At 47.1% G+C, this 25,332-nt stretch overlaps 2 protein-coding genes across 3 annotated transcripts in view; one reads left to right on the forward strand and one right to left on the reverse strand.

Moving 5' to 3' along the window:
- dlg3 (discs, large homolog 3 (Drosophila)) overlaps positions 1 to 25,332 on the reverse strand; it is an 88,971-nt gene that overhangs the window by 51,890 nt on the left and 11,749 nt on the right.
- Positions 944 to 6,255, forward strand: LOC134032000 (uncharacterized). Of its 2 annotated transcripts, XM_062475755.1 has the most exons (5): positions 944 to 2,960; positions 3,101 to 3,298; positions 3,917 to 3,988; positions 4,565 to 4,666; positions 5,186 to 6,255. In XM_062475755.1, the coding sequence occupies exons 1-5, from the start codon at positions 1,187 to 1,189 to the stop codon at positions 5,419 to 5,421; spliced, it is 2,382 nt and encodes a 793-aa protein (XP_062331739.1). In that variant the 5' UTR covers positions 944 to 1,186; the 3' UTR covers positions 5,422 to 6,255. The 2 variants fall into 2 exon arrangements, with proteins under 2 accessions (XP_062331739.1, XP_062331740.1); XM_062475756.1 differs by lacking the exon at positions 3,101 to 3,298.

The raw sequence follows: 25,332 nt of genomic DNA on the forward strand, positions 1-25,332 counted from the left end.
TTTAAATTTTAAATAAAAGTTAATACATTATGAAGACTATAAATCCACTTCAATCTTCTAAAGCTCTGTATGTTAAGATGTACACTACCAGTCAAAGGTTTAGATCCACCTTCTCAGTTTAATGAGGATGAGAAGTTGGGTCCAAACTTTTCCTCAGTGAGTGTATGTTTTTATTCTGTTTTAGTTTGTTAGTTAGTTTGTTCTGTTGAAGAAAAAGCTGTGTTGTGTTTTTTTTTTTTTATCATTTTTTTTTAATTACAGGTGTATAATTTTTTAATCGTTAATGTAGATTTAAGGTTTTAAGTTTATTTCTAAACAATTTCATTGACAACAGGGAATATAACACATACAAATCATGTCACTTTCATCCTTAATTCATGTTAAAATAGGAAAATTGTACAAACTATTAATTGGTTTTGATTTTCTACACTACACAAGTGTTCGTTAGAATAAAATTCCTGTCTTACGATTACACTTTTTTTTTTTGTCAACAGGACTGTGATCATGATGTCATCCCTGACGAAATGTCAAGTTTAGAAAAATGTGTTACATGTGGAGGACCTTTTTCGCCTCTGAAATGGAGTGGTGTGAGATGTAAAGGTAATTTTTTGAGAATGGAGGGGGGTTCATCTGTATCTTTTGAACGTGATTCCACAGGAACACTTTTCCAAAAAACGATTCCATGTGTAGCTGTGCTGTATGTTCAAAATTAGCCATTTGCTGCTGCACTGACTAAGTACTTACCATGCTGCCTTCCTTTATAAATTCTTAATTTTATCTTTCTAGTTTGCAGTCAGTCCTGGCACAAAAAGTGTTATGTTAAACACAAGGTGGACATCACTGAACTTCTGCAAGTGGTAAGCTTTTTAGTAGAATTATTCTCGGTGAAATGCTTTCCAAGTATACAAAATATAAATGTTTTTTTAATCATTATCAGGTCTGTGCAGAACAAAGTTCAAGTGAGGCGGCATCATCAGAAGAGGAGTATGTTCCTGATTCCATAGATGGATCAAACAGCTCGTGGGATGACAGATCAGAGCCTTTAGATTTCAGTCACAAACAAGTACAGAATTGTGAGGTCTCCACCAGCAAGTCTGCTTCCAAAAAGAAAAGACACCACCAAGGAAGTTTTGTAGAGGAAGACAGAGAGTCAATTTCTGAAGCTGCAGAATCATTACCTGAAGATATGATCAGCACAACTCAGCTTGAAGTTCTAAGAGTTACTGCCAAAGTAGGAAACGCTGATGCCGAAGGCATTGTTGATGATGGTGCTGATGCTAGAGCAGAAAACACATCATCCTTGCTCAAAAATAGAACTTACTGCTACATTTGTGGAAAGATGCAGACAAAGTTTACACGTCACTTAAAAACTCATGAGAATACACATGCAGATGTTGCTCATGTTTTAAGTCTTCCCAAGAGGTCCAAAAAACGTATGCAAATGCTTATAAAGCTTCGCAACAAGGGAAACCACAGTCATAACTCGGAGGTCTTGGTGAGCGGAGTTGGATCACTAAAACTAAGACGCACATCAAAGAAAAAGTACAATGCAAAAGACTACATTCACTGCATGTACTGCCAGGCATTATTTCTCCGGCGAGATCTGTGGCGACATGTTCGAAAATGTTCTTCAAAACCAGTAGAAGCTACTTCAGAGATTGGAAGAAAAAATGTTTTGTCTTTGGCCTCTATGAATGAGTCAGCTCTGTGTCAGCAGATATCACCAGGTGTTTGGAACATATTAGCTGTTATGAAAGACGATGAGATAACTTCTACTGTGCGAAGTGACTTCTCCATTCTTCAGCTGGCCCAATCATTCTTCAACAAATATGGACAGGATCCCACCAAACATCAGTACATTCGCCAGCAACTCAGAGACTCTGGAAGACTTCTGCTTACGCTTCGCAAGGAATTCTCAATACTTACTCTTGAGGATGCTGTGAGACCTGCAAATTTTGATGTGCTCATCAAAGCGGTCAAGAAAGTATGTGGGCATGATGAAGAAAAGAACCGCTTCGATACTCCAAGCCTTGCTCTAAAGTTAGGTCACGCACTACGGAAAGTCTGTGATATTTTACATTGCAGAGCACTCATGGCAGAAGACAGTACGCTGATAAAGTCAACCCAGAGTTTTAAAACTCTCTATGCTACAAAGTGGTCTGAACACATCTCTCACATCGCTTTAATAACGCTGAACGAGCGGAAGTTTAACAAGCCTTCCACTCTTCCTTTCACAGAAGATGTTCAACGTCTTCACAGACATCTGGAGAAGACTACAGAACAAGCATTGAAAGACTTGGAAGACCATAGTTCATCAAAATCATATAGTCAACTGTGTAAAGCCACCATGGCAAATGTAATACTTTTTAACAGGAGAAGAGGGGGAGAAATTTCAAAGATGCCGATGAATGGCTTTCTGGAGAGAGACACAAGTGCCCTGCATAAGGACGTTGCAATTGGACTGACAGAATTTGAACTTCACCTTTGTCAACACTTTAGTCGTGTTGAATTAAGGGGTAAAAGAGGCCGGAAGGTTGCAGTGTTACTTTCACCAGACATGGTGAATGCCATAACACGCCTAATAGAAAAAAGAAAAGACTGTGGTGTTCTGGCAGAAAACCAGTTCCTTTTTGCCATACCTCATTGTCTGACTCCCTACAGAGGACAGGACTGTTTGAGGCTTTATGCCAGTGAATGTGGGGCCGAAAAACCTGAGCTCCTCAGGTCAACACAATTACGCAAACATGTTGCAACTTTGTCTCAGATCTTGAACCTCAAGAATCACGAGTTGGACCAAGTTGCTAACTTCCTTGGCCACGATATTCGCGTTCATCGTGAATATTACAGACTTCCTGAGGCTACTACCCAGCTGGCCAAAATATCCAAACTGCTGCTTGCCATGGAGAAAGGGTCTCTCGGAAACCTTCAAGGCAAAACACTGGACGAGATTGAAATTGAAGGTAATGCCATTTAGAGTTGTTTACATAAAAAATTAGACCTGTTTTTAGCAAATGTATGGTAGCAAAATGGAACACACATTGTGCAATTTATAGCACTTTAACCTCATAATTCATTAAGGCAATATAATTTATTTTATTAGACAACCTAGAGTTGAGTGAGGTCGATGCTGAGAGTGAGGTCGATGCTGAGAGTGAGGTCGATGCTGAGAGTGAGGTCGGTGCTGAGAGTGAGGTCGGTGCTGAGAGTGAGGTCGGTGCTGAGATTGAGGTCGGTGCTGAGATTGAGGTCGGTGCTGAGATTGAGGTCGATGAAGGAAATCTCACATATCCACAGACTGGTAAGGACAGTGTGGTGTGTGTATATATATATATATATATATATATATATATATATATATATATATAGTCTAACCAGATGGTTAGACTTTTAACAGTGTAACTACATGTTCTGTTGTATTCCTAACCAATTTTAATTTCACTGTCAAGTCAGTAACTAAAATGTCTTACTGTTTTCTAGTATTTCAGACATATATTAAAGGGGGCGTTAATTTATATCTGAAATACTAGAAAATGGTAAGGGCCTGAATGACTTGTCCCCAGATAGCAATTGAGTGCTCATGCAAACAGACATCCACAGTTGGTTTGCATTCTACTCGTGGGCCTCTATGAAGTCATATACAAAGATGGCAAAGGGTGCCGTATGCCAATTAGATCAACGTTTCCTGGTTTATTCTGTGAAAGTCTGCTTTTGTCCAAACTTGACTGCATGTGCCAAATGAAATTCAGTCCCATGGAATTCATATTTCAGTGGAAAAGGCATATAACCATAAGATATCTCATTATTATTAGAAGAGTAAACATTACCTTTGCACATGGCAAGTTAACCAAACTTTCTCTGTAATACTCATCTTTGTTATTTCTATGTATGTAATGAAGTATATTATATCTTATTACAGATTGTGCAGGACTGTTGATGGCCGGGCAACCTATCGAGGAACCTCCAGGCATGTCTGCGCCATTATCACAAGGTTAGCCCTTATCCTCAGTCTACTGACATGTCACCTTCTTTGATTGCTTTTAGGCTATGAAATAATGCATTGTGGATTCAGACCCTCTTCACTCGTTTCAATTTTGTTGTCACGGCAACAGTTCAGATAAATGGGAGGCATGTAAGCTAATTTTCAAAAGATGTGAATGTAGATTACAGATGTAGTAGTATTAACTGATGACCAGGACATTCTTTTCAATCTAACAATTTACTCATTGTATACGTAACAGTGCAACAATGAACATATAGGCTTGGCTGCTGCTTTTCAGTATGCACGACAGCAACTACAGTGCCTTGGCTTGCACTTCAAAATAAAAGCACTTATCATATCATTCACAATGACAAATCAACTTATAAGCAAATAATGTTCCAGCAATTCCAAAACGTTCCAGCCTAAGTGCTTTACAGTGAATTTATTTGTTATTTATCCATCAGTTGCTTAACCCCATAAAGGAGCATCTTGGACTATTTAACTACTACTATTTAACGACCCTACCTACAACAAATAAATGCTCATCCATTGTTATTTTTTTGTTTAATCCTTTCTTCATTTCAGCACAAAGTAAACACACTGATGCTAAGGCGGAAGAACCCAACAGAAGACTAAAAAAGAAGGAAAAAGAGCCCAGCAGAAAAAAGAACACAAAGAAACATTCTGGTAAATGCGAAAACACATACTCAAGTCACTAAACACCAAGTTATTGACAGGTACTGAAGAATGGTAAAAAGAAATTATCCATACCACCCAAAGGCAATATGATGACCATTCTCTTATTTCTGCAAGATACTGTTTATACTACTTTCTCTATGCCAATTTTAATCCGTAATGCATTCTCAGTTATATTTTTTCAAAATACAAAGCACCAAAAAACTGTAATTAGCAAAGCAATGGGAATATATATTTTCTAATTTGGTTATTAAGTTAGATTTATTAAACCAGGGTTCTCAACCATTGGGCCGATGCTGCACCTGTAGAAAAAAATATTTTGGTGAAGTCAGTAAGATGGTACTGAGTGGGATTAGCCTGGGTGCCAGCCCAATTTAGCCCCGCCCACAAAAAAATTGGGTTGGGTCTGGGGTCGCTAGTTTTGGGAAAAACTATATCTGAACAAGAGCTGTTCGGAGCTGTTTACAGTGGAGTTTTTTTTCATTAATGATTTATTTGTCTTTTTTCTAGTATCTCTGGAAAGTGCCAGGAGAGCAAAAAAGCATCTATGGTCTCCCATGGAGGTTGCCGCAGTCATGAGACATTTTGGCGAACACATCAAAAAGGGGAAACTGGCCACTATGATTGAATGCCAGCAATGCAAGAAGGCTGAAGATCCTGCTCTGGCTGGTCGCTCTATTCAAAACATAAGGGATTTTGTAAGGAATCGGGGCGTAACTTTGAAAAGAAAAGAAAATCCTGGATAGAATATGGGAATGTGATGAATTGTCCATCAGTGATATCATCAGGACACATGGGATATTAAGGGTGAGACCAGAAGTAATCTCTGTGTTCTGATGATATCACTGGTGGACAATTTAAATATTTCATCTTGTGGAGGCAGGAGGAGGGCTGACCGTGTTCCAGTTATAATGGCAAACTGGCTGTTCAACAGAATATATAAACGTTTTACAGTATATATTGTTTGGCCATTTATAAATGTTCCTTTCTGTTCACAAATAGGATTCTGTTGCTCTGATACTTACGGTGCGTGTCAACTACAGCGGAGCGGAGTGGCGCGTTGGTGTCGGCTTCCAATTCATTTCCAATGAAATCGGGCGTTGACGCTTGCGTAGGGCATTGGGAGCGTCAACGCCCGGTTTCATTGAAAATGAATTGAAAGCCGACACCAACGCGCCGCCCGCTCCGCTGTAGTGGACACGCAGGGTTAGTGAAGGCGCTGTAAAATCCAGTCTAATACTTTCTGTTTATTCATATTCCATTTATCCATGTTTGGCCTTTTTAATACACAGAAACGTAACGTTTGTGTATGTGTATGGTTATGGTCCTGATAAATAAATTTGGTCCTGGCAATTACTCTTTGTGTCATGGGCGGAGCTAAGTACCTCATTATCTTTTGTCCTCTTAATACAGCATTGCGTCAGGTTCTTGTATCTTGAGTTCTGATGTGTGTATCTACATTTTGAAGTGAGATTTGTGTTGTATGGCTCAAACTGAATTTTTGAAGATTTACTACATCTTTCTAGCATAAGTGGAAAGAGGTGCCAGTTTAGTGTTGCAAAAAACTGGTATGAAAAAATTGTCCCTCTAATTCACCAACACCAGTATGTGTGGCTGCGTGTGTGTGGCTGTGTGTGTGACTGTGTGTGTGTGTGGTTGTGTGTGTGTGGCTGTGTGTGTGGTTGTGTGTGTGTGGCTGTGTGTGTGACTGTGTGTGTGTAGTTGTGTGTGTGTGGCTGTGTGTGTGTGTTTGCCTGTGCTGCCGTGAGGATGTGGGCCCTCGATGTGATGGCCGTATTTTGGCAGCTTATTTTTGGCACCCCACGGAGCCACCTTTGACTTTCCAGAGCGCTGGTGTGGTGCCTCGCGCCCTGAGGCGGGGCTGCTGCTCTGAGGTCAGGCTCATCTAAGCGCCACCAGACACTGCCCATGTGCACACAACACCCGTCAGCTCAGCACAAAAACAAACCGCCGACCGCTCACTCTTAAAAACCAACCTGTTCATTTGAAACCTGCCTGTAGCCCCGAGATGCGGCAGAGACTGGAGGAAGGAGATGAGGAAGAGGAGGAGGGAGGAGGTACAGAAGGATGATCCCAGGGCTTTGGCACAAACACCAGAGAATCCCCCCAGGGAGATCCACTGTTAAACCAACTGGCGGAGATAACAGAGAGCCACCCCTGACCTTGGGCAGGATGGAGATCCAGGTCCCAAGCTCCCAGGCCTCTTTACCCTCTCTTGCCTATAAAACGGCCCCAGCCCTCAGCCCCCAGCCCTCAGCCCCCAGCCCTCAGCCCCCAGCCCCCAGCCCTCAGCCCCCAGTCCTCAGCCCCCAGCTCCCAGGTTCAGCCCCCAGTCCTAGCCCTCAGCCCCCAGCCCCCAGTCCTCAGCCCCCAGTCCTCAGCCCTCAGCCCCCAGCTCCCAGTCCTCAGCCCCCAGTCCTCAGCCCTCAGCCCCCAGCTCCCAGCCCTCAGCCCTCAGCCCCCAGTCCTCAGCCCTCAGCCCCCAGTCCTCAGCCCCCAGTCCTCAGCCCTCAGCCCCCAGCTCCCAGCCCTCAGCCCCCAGTCCTCAGCCCTCAGCCCTCAGCCCCCAGTCCTCAGCCCTCAGCCCCCAGCTCCCAGCCCCCAGTCCTCAGCCCTCAGCCCTCAGCCCCCAGTCCTCAGCCCTCAGCCCCCAGCTCCCAGCCCTCAGCCCCCAGTCCTCAGCCCTCAGCCCCCAGTCCTCAGCCCTCAGCCCCCAGTCCTCAGCCCTCAGCCCCCAGCCCTCAGCCCCCAGTCCTCAGCCCCCAGCCCCCAGTCCTCAGCCCCCAGTCTCCAGCCCCCAGCCCTGTGGAGCCTCCCCTCTGGAAATCCCACACACGGCTCTATTGACACCAGCAGACATGTCCCTGTATAGCAAGGCTGAACAGGAGCCGGGATGGGTTGAGAGGGGTGAAGAACTACATTAAAGTAGGACAACGAGCAGGAGGAAACAGAAAACAGAAGCTTGTGCCACTACTTTCTTCTCTCCTCGACAATTATGAATACATTCATGAGCACGTTTATCCATATGCTGCTGTATTTCCTGCCAAGACGGTGGCGTAGGAGGAGAAGAAGAAGAAGGGGGAAAAAAGGGCTTTGTTTTAAACGTTTGTATCACTTTGGGGACTGCCAAACCAATCTGCCTCCTGTCGCGGGGCCAGATTGGCCCGTGTCTCGGGCCCGCGGACGCACAACACACACGCTCCCCTCAGCCCCGGATCAGAACCGCTATCAGCGAGCCCCCCCACTGATGACACGCACGCCGATCTGAGGCAGGCCGAGAGACGGCCTTTACAAGTGGCGAGCGTTCAACATGGAGGCCCGTGATAAGAAGAAGGCGTGTCGGCGTACGAGCCTCCCGTTAGAAAATCGTGCCACAGGCGTCACTACCTCACGTACCGTTGCTATGCTAACCCCACGGGCAACAGCAAGACATTTCAAGGCAATTGTTTTTTGCAGCTTTGAATATTTCAAACACGGGTATCAAACCTAGCCATTTTAATTAAGCGCAACTTGTATTATTAAAATCAAACCGTAAACTAACACCATCCATGTCAAAAAAGGGCAGACTCCATTTCTGCGCTGAACCAAGCTCTGTGGTAATTGTATCTGTATGACTCAAGAGGAAGAGGAGGTCAGGATGCAAGTCAATATCTGTTTATATCTACACTTAAATAAAGGCAGGGTCACGGCCTGTTTAAGCACACAGGGCACAGGCACACATGACTCTACATTAGCAGAACAATTCAAATGGATTCAGGAAATATGTCTTCTCCCCATGTACTCTGCTAGTTGAGATGAGAGCGTCAAAATGAATGAATCCCAAATAACCTTCCATTTACAGGGTCCAGAAATACAGCACCTGCTCTGTGTGGTGGATGGCTGGAGCTGCTGCTCTGGAGCTCCGAACAATCTGGACAGCGTCGCTGCCACGGCTGCCACGGCAACCACAGACGAATGACATTCTGGGGTTAAAAGTGCGTGGCCTGATATTGCATAATTCCTCTTTCTTCCCAGCCCTCCGCCTCTCCACCCACTCTGCCCATCCCCCCCATCCCCACCCCCCCTGATGCTGCCAGGCGCGTCATCGGCCTGGGAGATATTCTGATGAGCATATGCAAGGCTTGGATTTGGCTGATTACATAATTGGAATTTTAATGGGGAATATTAATCCACAGCGGCCCATATTGGGTTTTATAAACTGGCTGATCAGGATCTACGGCAGCCTCTCTATCTCTTCCCTTCTCTCCCTCTCTTTCCCTTCCTGTCTCTTTCCCTCTCTCTCTTTCTCTCTACTTCTCACTCTCTTACTTCCTCCCATTCACCTCCCCCCCGCCCCTCCTCCCTCCCCCCCTCCCTCCCCCCCACCCCCCCCCCTCCCCCCTCCCTCCCTCCCTCCACCTCTCTTTCTCTAGCAGCAGCAGTAGCCTCTTCACAGCGTCGCTCAGGGCCGGGAGAGCTCTCCCTGTTACACAAGTGGCTGGCTGATACAGGAGAGCAGTTACCAGCGCTGGTGACACTCCCTGCTCATGGGCACGGGTGGTCACCCTTCACCCTGACCCCTTTGGCCGCTCCTGCAGCTCTGGGAACAACCTGTATCCCACACATGCCATTCTACACCAAGCAAGGACGTCGTGTGGTCCACACACCCATGTCTAAATCGCTCATTATACGTTTGTGTGTGCTCTATGTGTGTGCCTCTCTATATCTATGCAGTATTAAAATCCCTTACAGAAAGGAAGGCCTTTGATGGCCAGACAGGCAGGCAGCGCGTCAACATTGCAGTTGGAGGGTAATTAGCTAGCTGAGGAGCAGAGCTAATGTACAGCTCTGGCTCAGCCTGCACCATGGCAACACACAGACCAGGCTTCCTCCTCATCCTCTCCTCTTCACTCCTCTGCTGTCCTCCCTGTTTCCTTCTCTCCTCTCTCCTCTCTTCCATTCCAGCCACAGTAATCACAGAGAACAAATACTGAGAACCCCTTCTTAAGGTGTGGAAAGATCTCTGCGTCACTGGCTTTGTTCGAACACAGTGACATAATGTATCCTGAAATAGACTCAAATATATATTGAGTTCAATGACCGTTAAGGATTGCATATCAACAGAAAAACAGGCTTCCCAACAGCAGTGCTAAATACTTTATCCCACAGCTGCCCTTTGTAAGTCTGCCAGCTTGTCAGAGGATGGAGACCGTGATAGTTCAAATCACAAGTACCGTGCCCACACCCAGATCTTTACCAGGTGCACCAGCACAAAATAGACCGTGAAGAGAGGGACATTACTCCCACACCGTGGCATGATCCTGTGACGTTTACTGCAATGTTTTCAACTGGCCTGACAAAGAGCCTTGTGGTTGATCCGCCCTCGCGATGAAGCCCACCGCACCACACCAGCATGCTCCAATATTCTCTCTGCTTCAACGGCGGTATTGTTGACACACAATCAACCGTCTGATTGGGTCAGACGGTTGATCAAGAGTGGTGAGTTGAGGTTTCTATTTGCATAATCAGGACTAAAAACGGAATCCATTACCGGGATCACCATGAGGCATGAAGTGAAGACATGAAGTCTCAGTCCTCTCCTGCATTGTCACTATGTATGCAAACACACTAAGACCAGGTTCAATATGAAGTCTTCCTTAAGATGAGCTCATTGGTGTAACAGATGGGCCTCATATCCTCGGATGGATTTCTCCTAATCCATCACTTGGGGGCTACAGTCCAGGGTTGGAGACTACCTCACAACCCTCCTCATCAATATTCTATCCTAAATATATGTCATCTAATAATATAAATATATGATCACAACGTTCAAGAAATTGATGTCGAGACTGGTAATGGGGTTGTATTGAAATGCCAGCGGTAAAATGCAGCTCTGAGTCACAGCTCCAACATGTCATCATTCCAGAGCTCATAAATCAACTGCAGCACTCCAATACCAACGCCAGTCCCCTTGGCTGCCAGTGGGGGGGGAAACATCCCAATGTCCGGTCACAGAGCTCATGCACTGATGCATAAGGACAATTACATCAGAGCTCAATGAAGTTGTGATTATGGAGTACAGCACGCCATCTCAAGCCCTGCCAGAGGACACGTTGGGAGCACTGCCTACTGACCATGTCCTCCTCTGAAACACAGAGAAAACACTTTGATAATCCAGCATGTAATCTGGAGCGTCTTCTGCTCAACCCTAAATACTACAACCACAGTTGAAGGGCATTGGTGGGGGGGGGGGGGGGGGGGGGGTCTGTAGGAAAGTCAGTCTTTTCAGGATAATACGGCCAATGATGCAAATAGGATCTTTGTCTGTATTCTGTGGGGGTTCAGCTTGTGATGGAGCGTGCTGGGTAAGGAGCCCAGGTGCAGACGTGGGAAGCGGACCGACCACACAGCCTTTCACAAACGCAGATGCACAGAGGGGAAACGGAATCTAATAAATCCATGTTAAGCTATTTCAAGCCATGGATACAGTATCTACAGTGAGATAGGGTGTAGGATATTAAGCTGGGATTGTGTGTGATGCATCCAGGGGTGGTTGTGCTTTGCGCCTTTCTCTCTCTCTCTGTCTGTCTGTCTGTCTCTCTCTCCCCCCTCCCCTCTCTCTCTCTCTCTCTCTCTCTCTAGGGCTGTGTATCTATCTCACTTTCTCGTAAGCACATTAAGGTCTGATGGGTGGACACAGTACAGTATATGTCTATGAGGCAGTAATGCGTTCTAATGAACCTAGGGGCCTTTTACAAGATCTGGGCTCGGTCCTCACACACACACATCTGTTTGGCTAACGTTGCTCATCCTCACATTTCCACTATCTTCTTAACAGGACAAGAGGGAGGGAGGGAGGGAGGGAGCGAGGGAGGGAGCGAGGGAGCGAGGGAGGGCGGCCGGGAAGGACGGAGAGAAGGAGGCAGAGGACCGCGTCAGGCAAGCACAGCTTTTTCCATAAAGCTACATGCTGCACATACTCAGTAACAGCCCCTTGCAGGGCTTCCAGGCCAGGGGCCGGTACTGAGTAAGACCAGCAACCTACAAGAACTGCAGTGAATATATGAATAATTCAAGATTCATTACTCTACATTAAACATACAGCAGTAGGTCCCTGTGCAATCGAATGCACTTTAAAAAAGATCCATCAACCATTTAATTGTTGATTCCCCAAAGGAAATCAAGCTAATTCAACTGGAAATCAACCTTCGGCATTCAGTTCCATGGATTACATTTGGTCAAGGCATCAGCCAAATACCAATCGTGATGTGGTGTGACACAGACTCATGTCATGTGCCCAGGAGGTTCCCGTTCGAACGGCAAACCTCCTTTGGATTAGACATAGATGCCAGAATCAGTGAGACATCAAAGAGAGAAGATGTGATTGTTTTAAATGCCTGACCGTCTGCGCATTCTAATAAAGTCCTGCATGTGCACAGCCTCTTAAAATGGCAGGGGGAGGCTGTGCTCAACACATTACGGCACGCCACGGAACAACAAGGCACAACACAGCACAGAGAAGGGTGCCCGACACCTGAAAATGAAGCTTTTGATTCCAACGATGTACTAGAGAGAGAGAAATACACGAGAGTGAGATAAAAAAAGAGAGAGAGGAGAGGAAAGAGAAGGAGGGGACGAAAGACAGTGATAAAGGGAGGGGGGGCAGAGAGAGAGAGAGAGAGAGCGAGTAGGGAGAGAGAGAACACAGGGGATGAGGATTTTTTTCTTTTTCAAAAAAGATAAACTAAAAAGAGTAAAAGAGACCAGACCAAATGGCTGAAGGGCTGCTTGGATAATGCATTAGACAGAGATGGCACTCAGCGCAGCCACACATGGTACGGAACGCTGTGCCTCCCCGTAGACGCTCCGTCTCTCCTCCCCCAGAAAATGGAAGCAGAAAGATTGTAATCTGTGCAGTTCCTCCTCCCAGCTCGTCTCCTACAATTCTAGATCTCGTTCAGTCAGGAAAAATGACGTGAAAATGTTTGGAATAGGCAAAGCTATTGGTGGTAGTGTACTACTGCGCTCAGAGGATCACTGCGCCACGTGACGGGCCACATCCAGTCAATGCTCCAGTGAATGAAGGGGCTCCCTGTTGCGAAGAAGAAGACTAGATCTGTGAGTCCTTGTCTTTGCCGCCGTGCAAGCGTTCGCTACAGCTGGAGCTGCAATATAAAATTACCAGCGGCTGAACAAAAGCTCTGGCGCTGTTGAAAGCACCCACGGACACCCACTAGAATAGAGAGGAGTCAGAAGGCTTGGGGATAGGCCACGCCTCTCCTCTATCGATTGTGGCGGTGCGTGGACTCCGTGGCGGTGCGTGGGAGTTCTCGTACAGTTGAGGCGAGGATGTGAATGCTGCTGTTCAGACCCTGCCCCGGAGATGGTGTTTCCCAGAAACCTGCACGCTCCATAAGTATCCAGATTCTGTGCATACACCTATTGACCATCATGACCTGTAGCGGAGGTTGCCTCATCCCCTCCCCTTCACAGGCCTCTCCTCCCCCCCCCCCCCCCCCCCCCCCCCCCCCGCCCCACTCCGGCAGAGCAGAGATGCTTCCCCTGCTGAATCAGGAGTACAGCACAGTCCCGTTTCTAGGCCAGTCGCTTCTGTGATCAGCAAAAACCCCTAAATAAAACAGAGCAGGCAGGCAAACAAACAAACAAACAGCGTTCCCCTCCCCTGGCTGGCTGGCAAGGAGAGGCAGAGGGGAGGGAGGTTAGGGCTGGGGTTGACAATTAGAAGAGGACTGTGACTGGGGCCTGGGGCTGGGGCTGAGGCCTCACACGGGTTCAGACAGAGAACATATGGACCACTGGGCCATAGCAGCCATGGCTTGTGACACAAACACACAGCCTGGACAAAAAACACTGGAAAGCACAAAAACATCACCTATAACCTGAGAGGGAATCCAAACACACACACACTAAAACTGTCCAAACACACTTAGTGCCTGGAGGCAGGGCGGGAGGGCTTTTAGCGGAGGTGTCGGAGGTGGGCTCTGACACGGCTCAGCCCCTGGGTCGCAGGCGAGGTCCTCGCCATCGCTGATCAGGCTGCAGCCCCGCCCTAACGCCGTCTCTACTGTCCACTAGGGCCCCAGCGCCGTGACGCCAGAGTCCGTCTGGCCTCCTGTCAGACGGACGGACTTTGCCCCCTCTTACGGGGTATAAAAAGCTAACTTTTGTTATAGAAAAATCCCCAGAATGGCGCTACATCAATATTGCAGTGTGCCTTGTCTCTCTTCCTATTTTTGAGATGCATTTGCAGAGGTTCAATGTACTTTCATCCCTCTAATATTTGCAGGGCTTTTCCTTTTTAGGGATATGTCTCTATGAGAGAGGCATGAATGTGTGTGCCAATCTGTGTGTGTGTGGCATGTGTGTAAGATAGTGTGTGTACGCAGCATGTATTTGTGCTTGTGTTAGTGCTAGTCCTTGTCCAATGACAATTGAAACTCATAGTAAAAATCAGTGTGCAGTACAGCCGGTGACAGGCAATGAGACAACATAGCAATGATTTCCAGGGGAGAGGGGTCTAGGAGCTGTTGACCAGACCAGCAGACTGCCGGGGCTAATAAGATTACAGGCCGACTCTGCTGAACTGGACCACATCATCTGGACTGTTCCTCTCACAAGGCAGGGCTGGTCTGGCTCCTAGCAAGAGTTACACAAGAGCACAGCTACACAAGAGCACAGCTACACAAGAGCACAGCTACACAAGAGCACAGCTACACAAGAGCACAGCTACACAAGAGCACAGCTACACAAGAGCACAGCTACACAAGAGCACAGCTACACAGCCCTGAGCGCTGCATGAGCATCTCAAATACATGTTCATCTTTCAGTTATTGGATCTTGCCCTATTGATTTTATCGTCAAGCCACATCAAATGAATCCTGACAGAAATAGGAAATACTACTGTAGTAGAGTATTGTGAAGAAACATGTTAACTATTGGTTGTGTTATAGATTGTGGAAAAGTCTAAGTTAAGACTGTGGATTTCTAGCGAACAGTTAGTTGTAAATGTAAAATCTAGAATGAAATGTTATTATCTAACTTTTTATACCAATGTTCTTGTTAGATTTAGATCAAATTCACGACGACACGACTATATCCAAACGGTGGGGAATACACCACGCTCTCTGTTAACATTGAAACATCCCATGCTGCAACACCTCTGTCGATTTCATAACTTGGTGCCCAAAATGGACTGGTTGGCGAGACAGCGGTACCTGTGATAAAGATCTCCTTATGTAAGCAGTCCAGCTCTGAACTTCACAGATTAGTCAGAGAAAGACACACCACCGAGCTCCCAGAATGGCAACAAGCGCGTAGGCAAGGCTTTCTTCTCCTGTTCCTGATCACCAACCCCCCCTGTTCTGCCAACAGACGCTGCTTCGAGAATGACATCACTCCCAGAATGTCTGGGATGTCTGTCTGGCCTTTTAGTGCCGGCAGAGATAACGGTCATGGAGGATGAGAGAGGGTAGGGGGAGCGGAGGGGGTGTGCTCCCCACCCCCCCGGGACCATCCCAACCCCATCTCCATCACTGTGTAGGGAGGCCTGGGATCAGTGCTGTGTGTGTGTGACACTCCTCTCTTTGTTGTTAGCGGTATGCAACAGTCACCCCTTCTTCTCTCTGACAGCCCTCACCCATAGCAACCTGCAGTAGCTGCTACACCCCCCCCCCCCCACACACACACGCACTCCAGATTCTCTGAGGTCTGAGCTCACGATCACTGGCTTTATGTGTCCCGGGAGCGACATCAATGACTAACACTAGCACTCCAATTCTCTCCTCCTCTCCACACCTCGGCTCTCCTCTCCTGCCTCCTCTCCTGCCTCCTCTCCTGCCTCCTCGCCTGCGTCTGACTGGTGACAGCCCAAAACACTTAATATCTGCGGACATATTTCATATATATGGGACGTATCTTTCCCATCAAACAAAATATTATTGGCCAATGAGAATGCTGACATGTAATGTCATACACGATATATATGCAAATTATCTATTTTTCGCTAAGGCACTTGAAAGACAACCGTGAATGATTTAACCATGAATCTAACAATGGCCAGGATGTACAGACAGACAGACTATATGTCTATAAAATCTCATCCATCCCCCCCCTCTATTCAGTCAAACTTGATATTCCCGGGGGGGGGAGGGATATTGAATAGGGCTGGTTGCAATGTGCCACTCCAAGTTGGGTGAAGTCTACCAACAGCACCTAACTCCCTGCTTCCCATCCCAGATGAGCTCCCGGCTAAATCCCTCTTGATCTGATGACAATCTTGCTGGTCTCAGATGGAGGCTGTCGAGGCCACAGCAGGAAGCGGAGCACCGAGCGTTCAAAAAGAAATGGCAAATCGAATGGGAACGGACAAAATCTTGTTGCGTCGCTGTTCAAACACTGACGCACGCACACAAAATCATCAATGAGTCTGTTGGCAGCCATTACGTGAGGCTGTGTGTGCTGTAGTGCCCCGGCATGTCAGCATCGTAGGACGTCACGCAACTACAACAAACAAATCTTCAGGTGTCATGGACTGGCTTCAGCGCCAGGAGGATGGATAACTTAACAGATCAAACTCGGGAGTTCAAAAGGGACAGCTATTGGTGAATTCCATTTCATACTCCACTTTGAGCATATGGTGGTTGGGCCTTTAAGAATGAACGAGAGAGATTGGAAGGATCCTGTCCACGGGAGCTATGGCCAAGCCCACGCAGAGAGAGAAAAAGAGAGATGGACAAAAGAGAGAAAAGAGAAGTGAGCAGAAAAGAGATGGTTTTGATCCATTCCTGAAGGCTCTCAACATGGCTCTCAACATGGCCCACCAAGCCTAACAGTGCATTAGTATAACACAGCATTGTTGTAGAAACAATAGACCTACAGGAGACATAAGGGACTAGGAGAGCATTTTGGATATGTTTAATATCTTGCTGGTAATAAATAAAGTAAAATCCAATTAATATTTAAAGCTAATCATAGCCACAGAGCTGGAGAGCACACAAAGACAGATTGGAGCCCGGGGGGGGTGAGGGGGTTTTGAGCGTATCGGCCCCCATTAGACGTGTGTCTCTACATCTCTTAGATGGAAACTCCAAATGCTATAAAAATGTTTTAAAGAATGCTTCTCTAATCCCAACAGAGTTCATGTGCGTCCATCCATTATTAACCCCGCCCCCGCCACGGCGGTAGCCATGCTCTGATACAAGGAACGGGAACCAGGAAGAAGGCGGGAAACACAGCCGTCCTATAAGTGGCAAGTTTTTTAACCATAACTAATGCGCTATTAAACAATTTAAGGACTTTAGTTTTTTTTTTACAAGGTGGGACACACCCTCACCATCGAAAACCATTCAGAAACATCAACCATGAAAACGAGAATTACTTTAGTGTGGGTTCTCACATCTGCCGATTGCAAATCATCATTCAGGCTCCTGTGAACCGATCGTAAAAACGCTCACCCACTGTAGCTAAAGATCTACTGTATGTGGCAGCGTATGATTATTGCTCATATCCATGTCTGGCCTGCTCTCTGGCTTGTAGTGTGTGTTGTGTGTAGCCCAGCCTAGGTAGAGGGGGGAAGGGATATACTGCCGTTCCCACCCATGGATGAGCAACTGGAACTGAGGGGAAGAGAACAGAAGAGCGGGGGTGGGGGAGGAGGGGGGTCGTCCATCCATCAAAGGCTGTGCTTCTGTCATGCTTCGCAGGGGAGGGGTTGGAAGGGGATGAGCGGGTGCATGGAAGACGGAGAGAGATAGGAGCCCATTTTTTAGGAGACCAGGGGGACAGATGCTATTCACTGTGGTCTCTCTCTCTCTTTCTCGCTCGCTCGCTCCCTCCATCTCTCAGAGCATCCCCCCGCTCAGCAACAGCAACTGCCTGCTCTTACGTAACCCCCTCCCCCTCTCCAGGACCGCTGCCTCCTTTTATTGGCTTATTTCTCTCTTTTTCAACATTAGCATGTTCACCCCTTACACTGCAGCCTCACCACTGTCCCTCACTCCTCCTGTCCTCCTGGTCACCTGCATCTCGTCCTTTAGGTTTGATTTCCAGACGTACAAACATGTGTGGCATCTGGTTGGAATGTGTTCCTACGATCATAGATACATTCAACTTCAAGGTTCTGCAGAGTCCAGCTGACCATTTCAAGTCCCGTGGAAAAGAGGAGACGGTTGAAACGTTGGACCACGATGTGACGTGAGGGTTTTACCATTCCCGTTACGTTCACGAAGCCAATGCCACGATTCAGAAGCCACGGCTACTTAACTGGCCATGCAACGTTAGATCATTGTGCATGGACACACTGGACATGTCTTCTCTGTAATTCACACATGCAGTACACTAGCCTGAGCCTAACATGGGTATTTGCTGGACTATTCGCACCAATGGCAAACAAAAATCTGCCACGATAAACGCTTACATAATCAGAACTGCTGAGAGATTTTTTGCATTTTGTATTTTTTTACGTGTGAGAAGTGAAATCAGCCTGATTGGTCTGGGTTGCTGCTAACTGCTACCAGGCTACGTGGACTGGTAAAGATACATTCCACTAGATATATCTAGTGGAATGTATCTTTACTCCATTCCAGTGTAATGACATATATGTCATTACACTGGAATGGAGTACAGCTCAGTGGGAGAGCATTTGACAGCAGATAAAGGTTCAGGTTCAAATCTCCCCTGAATGTCACTTTGGATAAAAGCATCAGGTAAATGAACACATTATTATTACAACAGCAAACCCCTGAGCTGGATCATCTCATACTAGCTGGGAGAAGCTAGTATGAACTCCATGGATGTTGTGGAGGTAAGCTGGTGACATGAGTCAGGCTCCTGTATGTGCTCGGAGCTGGGAGGATTCTCTTCAACGTTGCCAGTGAGATCTCAGCCTCCATTTTACCAACATGCTGTCTCTCACTCACTTCCTCTCCTTCCCTCTGTCGCCCCTATGGTCTTAGAACAAAATACATTCAGACATGTACACGCACAAACACACACAGAAATCTGCGCTGGCTCTACGTACTGCATGCTAAACTACACAAATAATTCCTGACACACACACAGAGCCATTTCTTCAACTGCATACAGTACACACCAAGCCACCCTTCCCCCACCCATGGCTCAGACCCTTGCACACACACACACACAAACCTTGGTTAATTACAGATTGCGTTCCTATAGCGGGTCCAGGCGTTTATGAAAGGTGATCTGTGACGTTACCGAGGTAACACAGAGAAAACGATGAATGGAAAATGGAAGACATCTAAATGGAAACTGTAATGGTCTAGCTGCAGCACCATTTGAGCCAGTATAGTGATGCTCGTCTTTAATGAGACAATATTTACATAATAACCCTTGTGAGGAATATCACATCTGTATTATCGAACAACGACCACAAACAGATATGAGCCATCAAATAGAGCTCTTCCTTTTAATCTCATTCCCTCCCTCCTTCCTTTTCTCCTCTCCCCCCTTCTCTTTCTCTCGACAGGAAATCTGCCTGATGAGAGCCAAACCTCTCATTTGTTCATCTTTGAGGAACTTGCATCATATATTCAAAATGGCTTTTGTGAATGCCAAATGAGAAATCCATTTAGCCTGTCTTCACTAAAGATACATACACTATTCTTGGCATTAGGCAGCTTTCAAAAAAGCTAAATTGATCTCAACATTGTTTCTCTACAGGAAAACACATTGCAGTTTTTACTCTGAGATCTTAGCAATAGTCCAAGATAAAAAAGATTCTTCCGGATCCAAATAATCAATAAGAATGATTCATTTGGATCAAAGCCTCATAAAAAGAACAATACCAACATCTCAATGCGATTGTACCGGAACAATCCTTCTCTGTCCAACAGATATACGGACTACAGACCAAATGGACTACCCTCAAATGAACAGATCTCATGATGTTCAGTAGAACACCAGAGGGTATGTGTATCAGTAAGACTACAGGGCTAGGGTTTGCTCTCTAGTCTGTACTGCTACCCAACAGGCTCCCCCAGGACACATAAGCAGCTCTAAACATGTACACACTCGTGTGTGTGTGTGTGCTCCAACCTGGCAACCTCAAATGACATGCCCCCTACCACCCCCAGCCCCCCCCCCCTGCCCCACCACACACACACACTTCCATATCCCATTGCCAGGACCCAGAGACATGGGGTGAGGGGGGGTGAGATAGCTGAGGAAGTGGAATTACCTGATCGTACCACTCCCGGTTGGTGCAGGTGCACTCCGGCCACCATCCTGCCTGTCCTCCAGAGTTGTTGCCATTCACCTTGGGGCCGCCCTTGGATTGGCCCTTGGGGTTTGGCCCTCCAGGCCCCCCTGTGGACATCATCTTGCCCTTACTCCTCCCCAGAGTGCCCCCTCCTCCTACCATTCCTCCTCCTCCCCCTGAGGCCGGAGGGGGTAAGGTCTGGCCTCCGCCATACCCGGCCGGGTATCCGTAGGGCTCAGCCTGCCAGTCGGCGTACGCTGGGGCATCCATCCTGCGCAGGGCCGCCATGCGAGTCACCTCATAACATTCTGGACACTTGCAGCAGTGGTGGTGTTTGTGCATGCTGGCTGGGCTGGCGCTGCGCTGAGCGGAGTGGCACACTCTATCTCTCTCTCTCTCTCTCTCTCTCTCTCTCTCTCTCTCTCTCTCTCTCTCTCTCTCTCTCTGCTGCCTCCTCAGATCACACGCAGCACGCTGCTAACGGCTCGGGAGCGCTCAGTACCGACGCAAATAACACTAATCACAGGAATTCAACAGATTTTCCCTTTTTGACAAATCCCGTTACTCTTCTCTCTATTCCCCTCCAAAGCAGGAAAAGAGCGAGGGTGGTGAAAGTAGCGACAGGGAAAAGAGATGAAATCAAAAATGGATACGTTGTCTTCCTCTTCTTGACGTAGAAGATCAAAGGAAAGAATATTGAAAATATTACGATCACACAATCAGAGACCAGCCCCGATGGTAGAATCTTCCTTTAGCTTCTCTTGTTTCACAGTGATATGTATATAAATTCATAGATATATATATTCATTTGTTTATATATCATATATATTTACACACACAATTACATATAAAAATATTAATATAAACAGACGAGCACAAATACAGATATATACAGAGATATATGTATATATATATAAATATCTATATGCGTGTGTACAAATATATATATAAACAATATGTATATATAGAAATGATATCCTCAGATGAAATCTTCCTCTGTATTTTCTCTGTATCTTCCCTTTTCGTCAAATCAAATCTCTTCCTCCGGTTTTTCCTCCTGCGTTGAGAAGTGTTTTCTTTCGTTCTCTCTCTCTCTTTTCTCAACCTGCAGAGAGGAGCTGAGCACTGGATTGCCTCTCAGCCTGCTTGCCCTAGATGTGGATTATACAGAGGGACGCGAGCAAGCGAGAGGAGGATGGAGAGGGAGCAAGAGAGAGAGAGAGAGAGAGCGAGAGCAAGAGAGAGAGAGAGAACGAGGGAAAGCGAAGGTGAGTGAGAGGGGGAGAGCAAGGCAGCGAAAGAGTGAGACAGAGAGAGAGAGAGAGAGAGAGAGAGAGAGGGGAGGGGGGGAGTACGTAGCAGCATCCCTCCAGCACCTCAGCCCTGACAGCCACAGCCAATCAACTGGCAGCACTGCCATCAGCAGCAGCAGTACCAACAGGACTGAGCGCTTCACTGGCTGCTCTTAAAGGGGCCACGCCATCATAACCTCACCGCTCCCTGGCAGGGCTACACACACGCACGCTATCAAACATGCAACGCACACTGTAGAACGGTCATATTTCTACGACACCTGCGTACGTGTCGGCTAGTTTCACACAAATCGCCCCCCTCCTCCTCTCCTATTGAGTTAGATTCATCCGAATCTTTACAGGGGATCCACCAAGAGTCTGATCCAGGTTTTCCATCGCTCCAATGCAGCCAAAATCCAAAAGACAGCCTCCAATCTACACCCCAGTCTCAGGGACTGGTCTCTGGGTATCTATGGTCATCTCTGCTTCAATGGGGGGGCCTGTGTGTTGTATCTTCTGCCATTGACTGACAGCCTGAGGGCTGGGTGTCACAGAGATAAACCCATCTGAGGACGGAGAAGGGGCAGCACATGACTGTCCTGTTGAGCACATGTAAATAACAGCACAGAGTCCAGACTTTCAATGTAGGAGTCACTGTTGACGATACTGCCTGCCTGCCTGTCACTGTGTTCTGCCGCTCCTCTAGTCCTACACGCCTTTCTTAGCTGGCGGGCAATAGTGTTGAATGATAACAGTGATACATCGTGCTGGTGCGGTGTTTTGAAGTCCAGATCTTCCTCATGAGACACAGTGGTACCGTGCATCCCAACCCAAATGCCTCACACAGGAACCATAGGGGAAATATTTCACATGTTCACCATGATGACATCAACACGTGTACGCAACAAACAAGATTACACGCTTGGGCTTTGGTGTGGGCGGAGGGAGAAAGAGCGAGAGAGTGCAAGAGAGAGTGTGAAAGAGTGAGAATGTGTGAGAGAGACAGAGACACAGAGAGATGGGGTGTGCGTCTAGGTTTTATGAGTCTGTGTGTTGCATGCCCGCTAAGCGACGCAAGAGGAGCTGGGATTGCCTGAGCTTGTTTTATGAAAGCTTATGATTTTAAGTGTTGATGAGAGCTTGATGTTAAAGACATTGAACGTGAGGTTGAAGGGGTTGTCTTTTAATTTGTGTGTGGTGTGTGTGTGTGTGTGTAGGCTCTGCAAACAGTATATGCATTATTAATTAAATGTGATGGGGATTTGAAACTGGGTGTGTCAGTCTGTGATGGAAAAAGTGTATGTATACTGTACATAGGAGTGTCTGTGTGTGTGGACGTTTGCTTGTGTGTGTGCTTGTGTGTGTGTGTGCATTTAGTATTTAGGAAACGCATATCAATATGCAGGCCTGTTCTTTTGTTTGGGTGAACATTTCCATTTGTGTAATATTGTGTGGTTGGGTCTGTGTGTGTGAGGCTTGTCTGTGTAGCTGAGTCCTTACAGTGAGTGCACACTGTACTATGAAAGCCCTTCCAGGAGGCTAACACAGCAGGCTCAGCCACACTTAATTACATGCAACGGTAGCTCACTTCATTATCATGATACTCTATTCCTGTAACTTAGAGAGATTTTGCAAACAGGGCAGAACGAAGGGGAAACGTTTCAACTTGGAATGAGGAGAGGGGGCCGAGAGAGCTGCCGAGAGAGCTGCCGGCGAGACGCCGTCCCAAACCCCCGAGCTTCAAGGTGTTGCCCGGGAGACGGGGGCTTGAGAAGAGGACGCAGGCGTACCCATCAGGGCTCACATGGGCGAGCACATGTGGCAACCCTCCTCCCCAGCCTGCCTGTCCCATCCACCTCCAGCGGGTGGGGGGGAGGGGGGGGGGGGGGGCAACCCGCTGCCCGACAGAAGCAGAGAGGTGGATGAAGAGGGAGAGGAGGAAGGAGGGATGCATAGAGGGAGAGAGACAGAGACGGACGCTTATGCATGGAGATGGACGTGCGTGTGCATGTGCTATATGCATGCGAGTGTGTGTGTGTGTGTGTGTGCGTGTTTGTGCTGCGTGCGAGTGCAAGTGGGCGTTTAAAGTGGGCCTTTAAAGATGATATAATATGAAGCATAAAACATTTCAGTTGGTCTTCTTAGTCAGAACCAATCAATGGCCATTACTCTGTATCAGCAGTACAGGGAGATGGAAGGAGAAGAACAGAGAGGTTCTCTGTCCTCGCTGCTATGGCATACATTCTCACACACACACCTCCATACAATCACATGCCTAAACACGCACACACACGCACACACACGCACACACACACACACACACACACAGGGAGACATGCACACCGTCTCCCTCCTTTATCTTTGAATTAAGATCGATAATGTTAGTGTGTAACATATCAGTTACCCTCTGGCTACAGCAACAGCTATTCTTCCAGGGGTCCACAGTACTGAGCTAGCAAGTGGAGACAAGTTTGATTTATGGCACACACATGACCACAGTCAGGTAGTAGGAGTGTGAGTGTGTGTGTGTGTGTATGTAAGTTATGTGCACGCATGTACAAATGTATTTGCATGCGTGCACGTCTGTGTCTTGGTAAACCAATGCCCAATTAAAGCTGTGCTGGGGATGAGCTGGACCAACAGCAGCATAAGGTCTTTCATCTTGTGAAATGAAACAGGTGACCTCTGACCTTCGCTTGGCAGATGAAAAACGGGGCCCTGTGATTTATAACGTTAAAGAGGGAATGTTCCGGTAGCTTTGAGAGAGGGTCTTCGGTAGATCCAGCTCGTAACACCCCCACAGCCGTCCGCTTGGTCTGTGCTCTCACGGCCCCACGTTACATAAAGCTACCTGGATGACCACATAAGCGCACGCACACGCACACACACACACACACACACACTAAACCATTGTCAAAATTAAAAAAACGCCCCTTACACACACACACACTGTGTAGAGCTCTCAGCAATGTCTATGCATTCTCAGAAAAGCAATGTGACTAGCCCTTAGTCACCTGACAGGATGAATGCCCATTTAAGGAGAGTCGGTAGTGAGGCAGTCTTAAAGGGGCAGTCACATTACGCCACTTATTGAGTTTCTGTTTCACATCGATGTACGTGGTGAGGAAACTGCAGAGAGGGTGGGAGGTGGCTGGACATTCAAGTCAGTTTCAGGAAAGTTTTCCAGCAGTTTCTTCATCATGTACATCCAGAATCATCCGGACGAATCTATAAAAAATAAGCAATGGGAAACAAAAGTGTTTGCATCGGGACAGCTGATATGTGTGAGTTACTGTAAGCATGCACACTGTGCACTATGAACTCTCTCTCTCTCTCTCTCTCTCTCACACACACACACACACAAACACACACACACACACACTACTGTGGTCAACAGAGATAGAGAAGGTGAACCTCCAGTTTGCACTCCCAGAACCAGGGAGACAAAGGCTCCACTGCTCTGACTCCTAATAATAGGCCCCAGTGGCAGAGAACAGCTGCTCCACCAAAACGCACAGCACATCCGACTGATAGAATAATGATAGGGAGAGAGAGGGAGAGGGAGAGAGATGAGGAACAGAGAATATGAAGAGATGGTAGAGTAGTGTAGGAGGGGGTATGATGTGAGAAAGAGAGAGACAGAGAGAGAGAAAGAGAGAGATAAAGGGGGATGAGTGGGAGGTGAGGGGACAGACTAGAGGCAGGGGAAAAGGAAGGTGCAGTAAGTGGTGGTGTATGAGGGAGACACTATTGGGCCAAGAAGACACAATAACTAAGCAGAGAGAAAGACAGACCGACAGAGAGAGAGAGAGAGCGAGAGAGAGGAAGAGGAAGAGAGAGAGTGATAGGTACCCTGAGTGGGAAGAAAGGCTATGACTGGAGGGAACATTACTGAAGCATGCTGTGGAACAGACGGGGAGTAGGAGATATGAGAGAGAAAGAGAGAAAGGGAGGGAGGGAGGGAAAGAGGGAGAGAGAGAGAGAGAGAGAGAGAGAGAGAGAGAGAGAGAGAGAGAGAGAGAGAGAGAGAGAGAGAGAGAGAGAGAGAGAGAGAGAGAGAGAGAGAGAGAGAGAGAGAAAGAGACAATAATGAAGAGTGTGAATCCATGTGTGTATGAGAATGCATA

The sequence above is a fragment of the Osmerus eperlanus genome, chromosome 13 (genome assembly GCF_963692335.1).
Source record: "Osmerus eperlanus chromosome 13, fOsmEpe2.1, whole genome shotgun sequence".
In the NCBI taxonomy this organism is placed as follows: Eukaryota; Metazoa; Chordata; class Actinopteri; order Osmeriformes; family Osmeridae; genus Osmerus; species Osmerus eperlanus.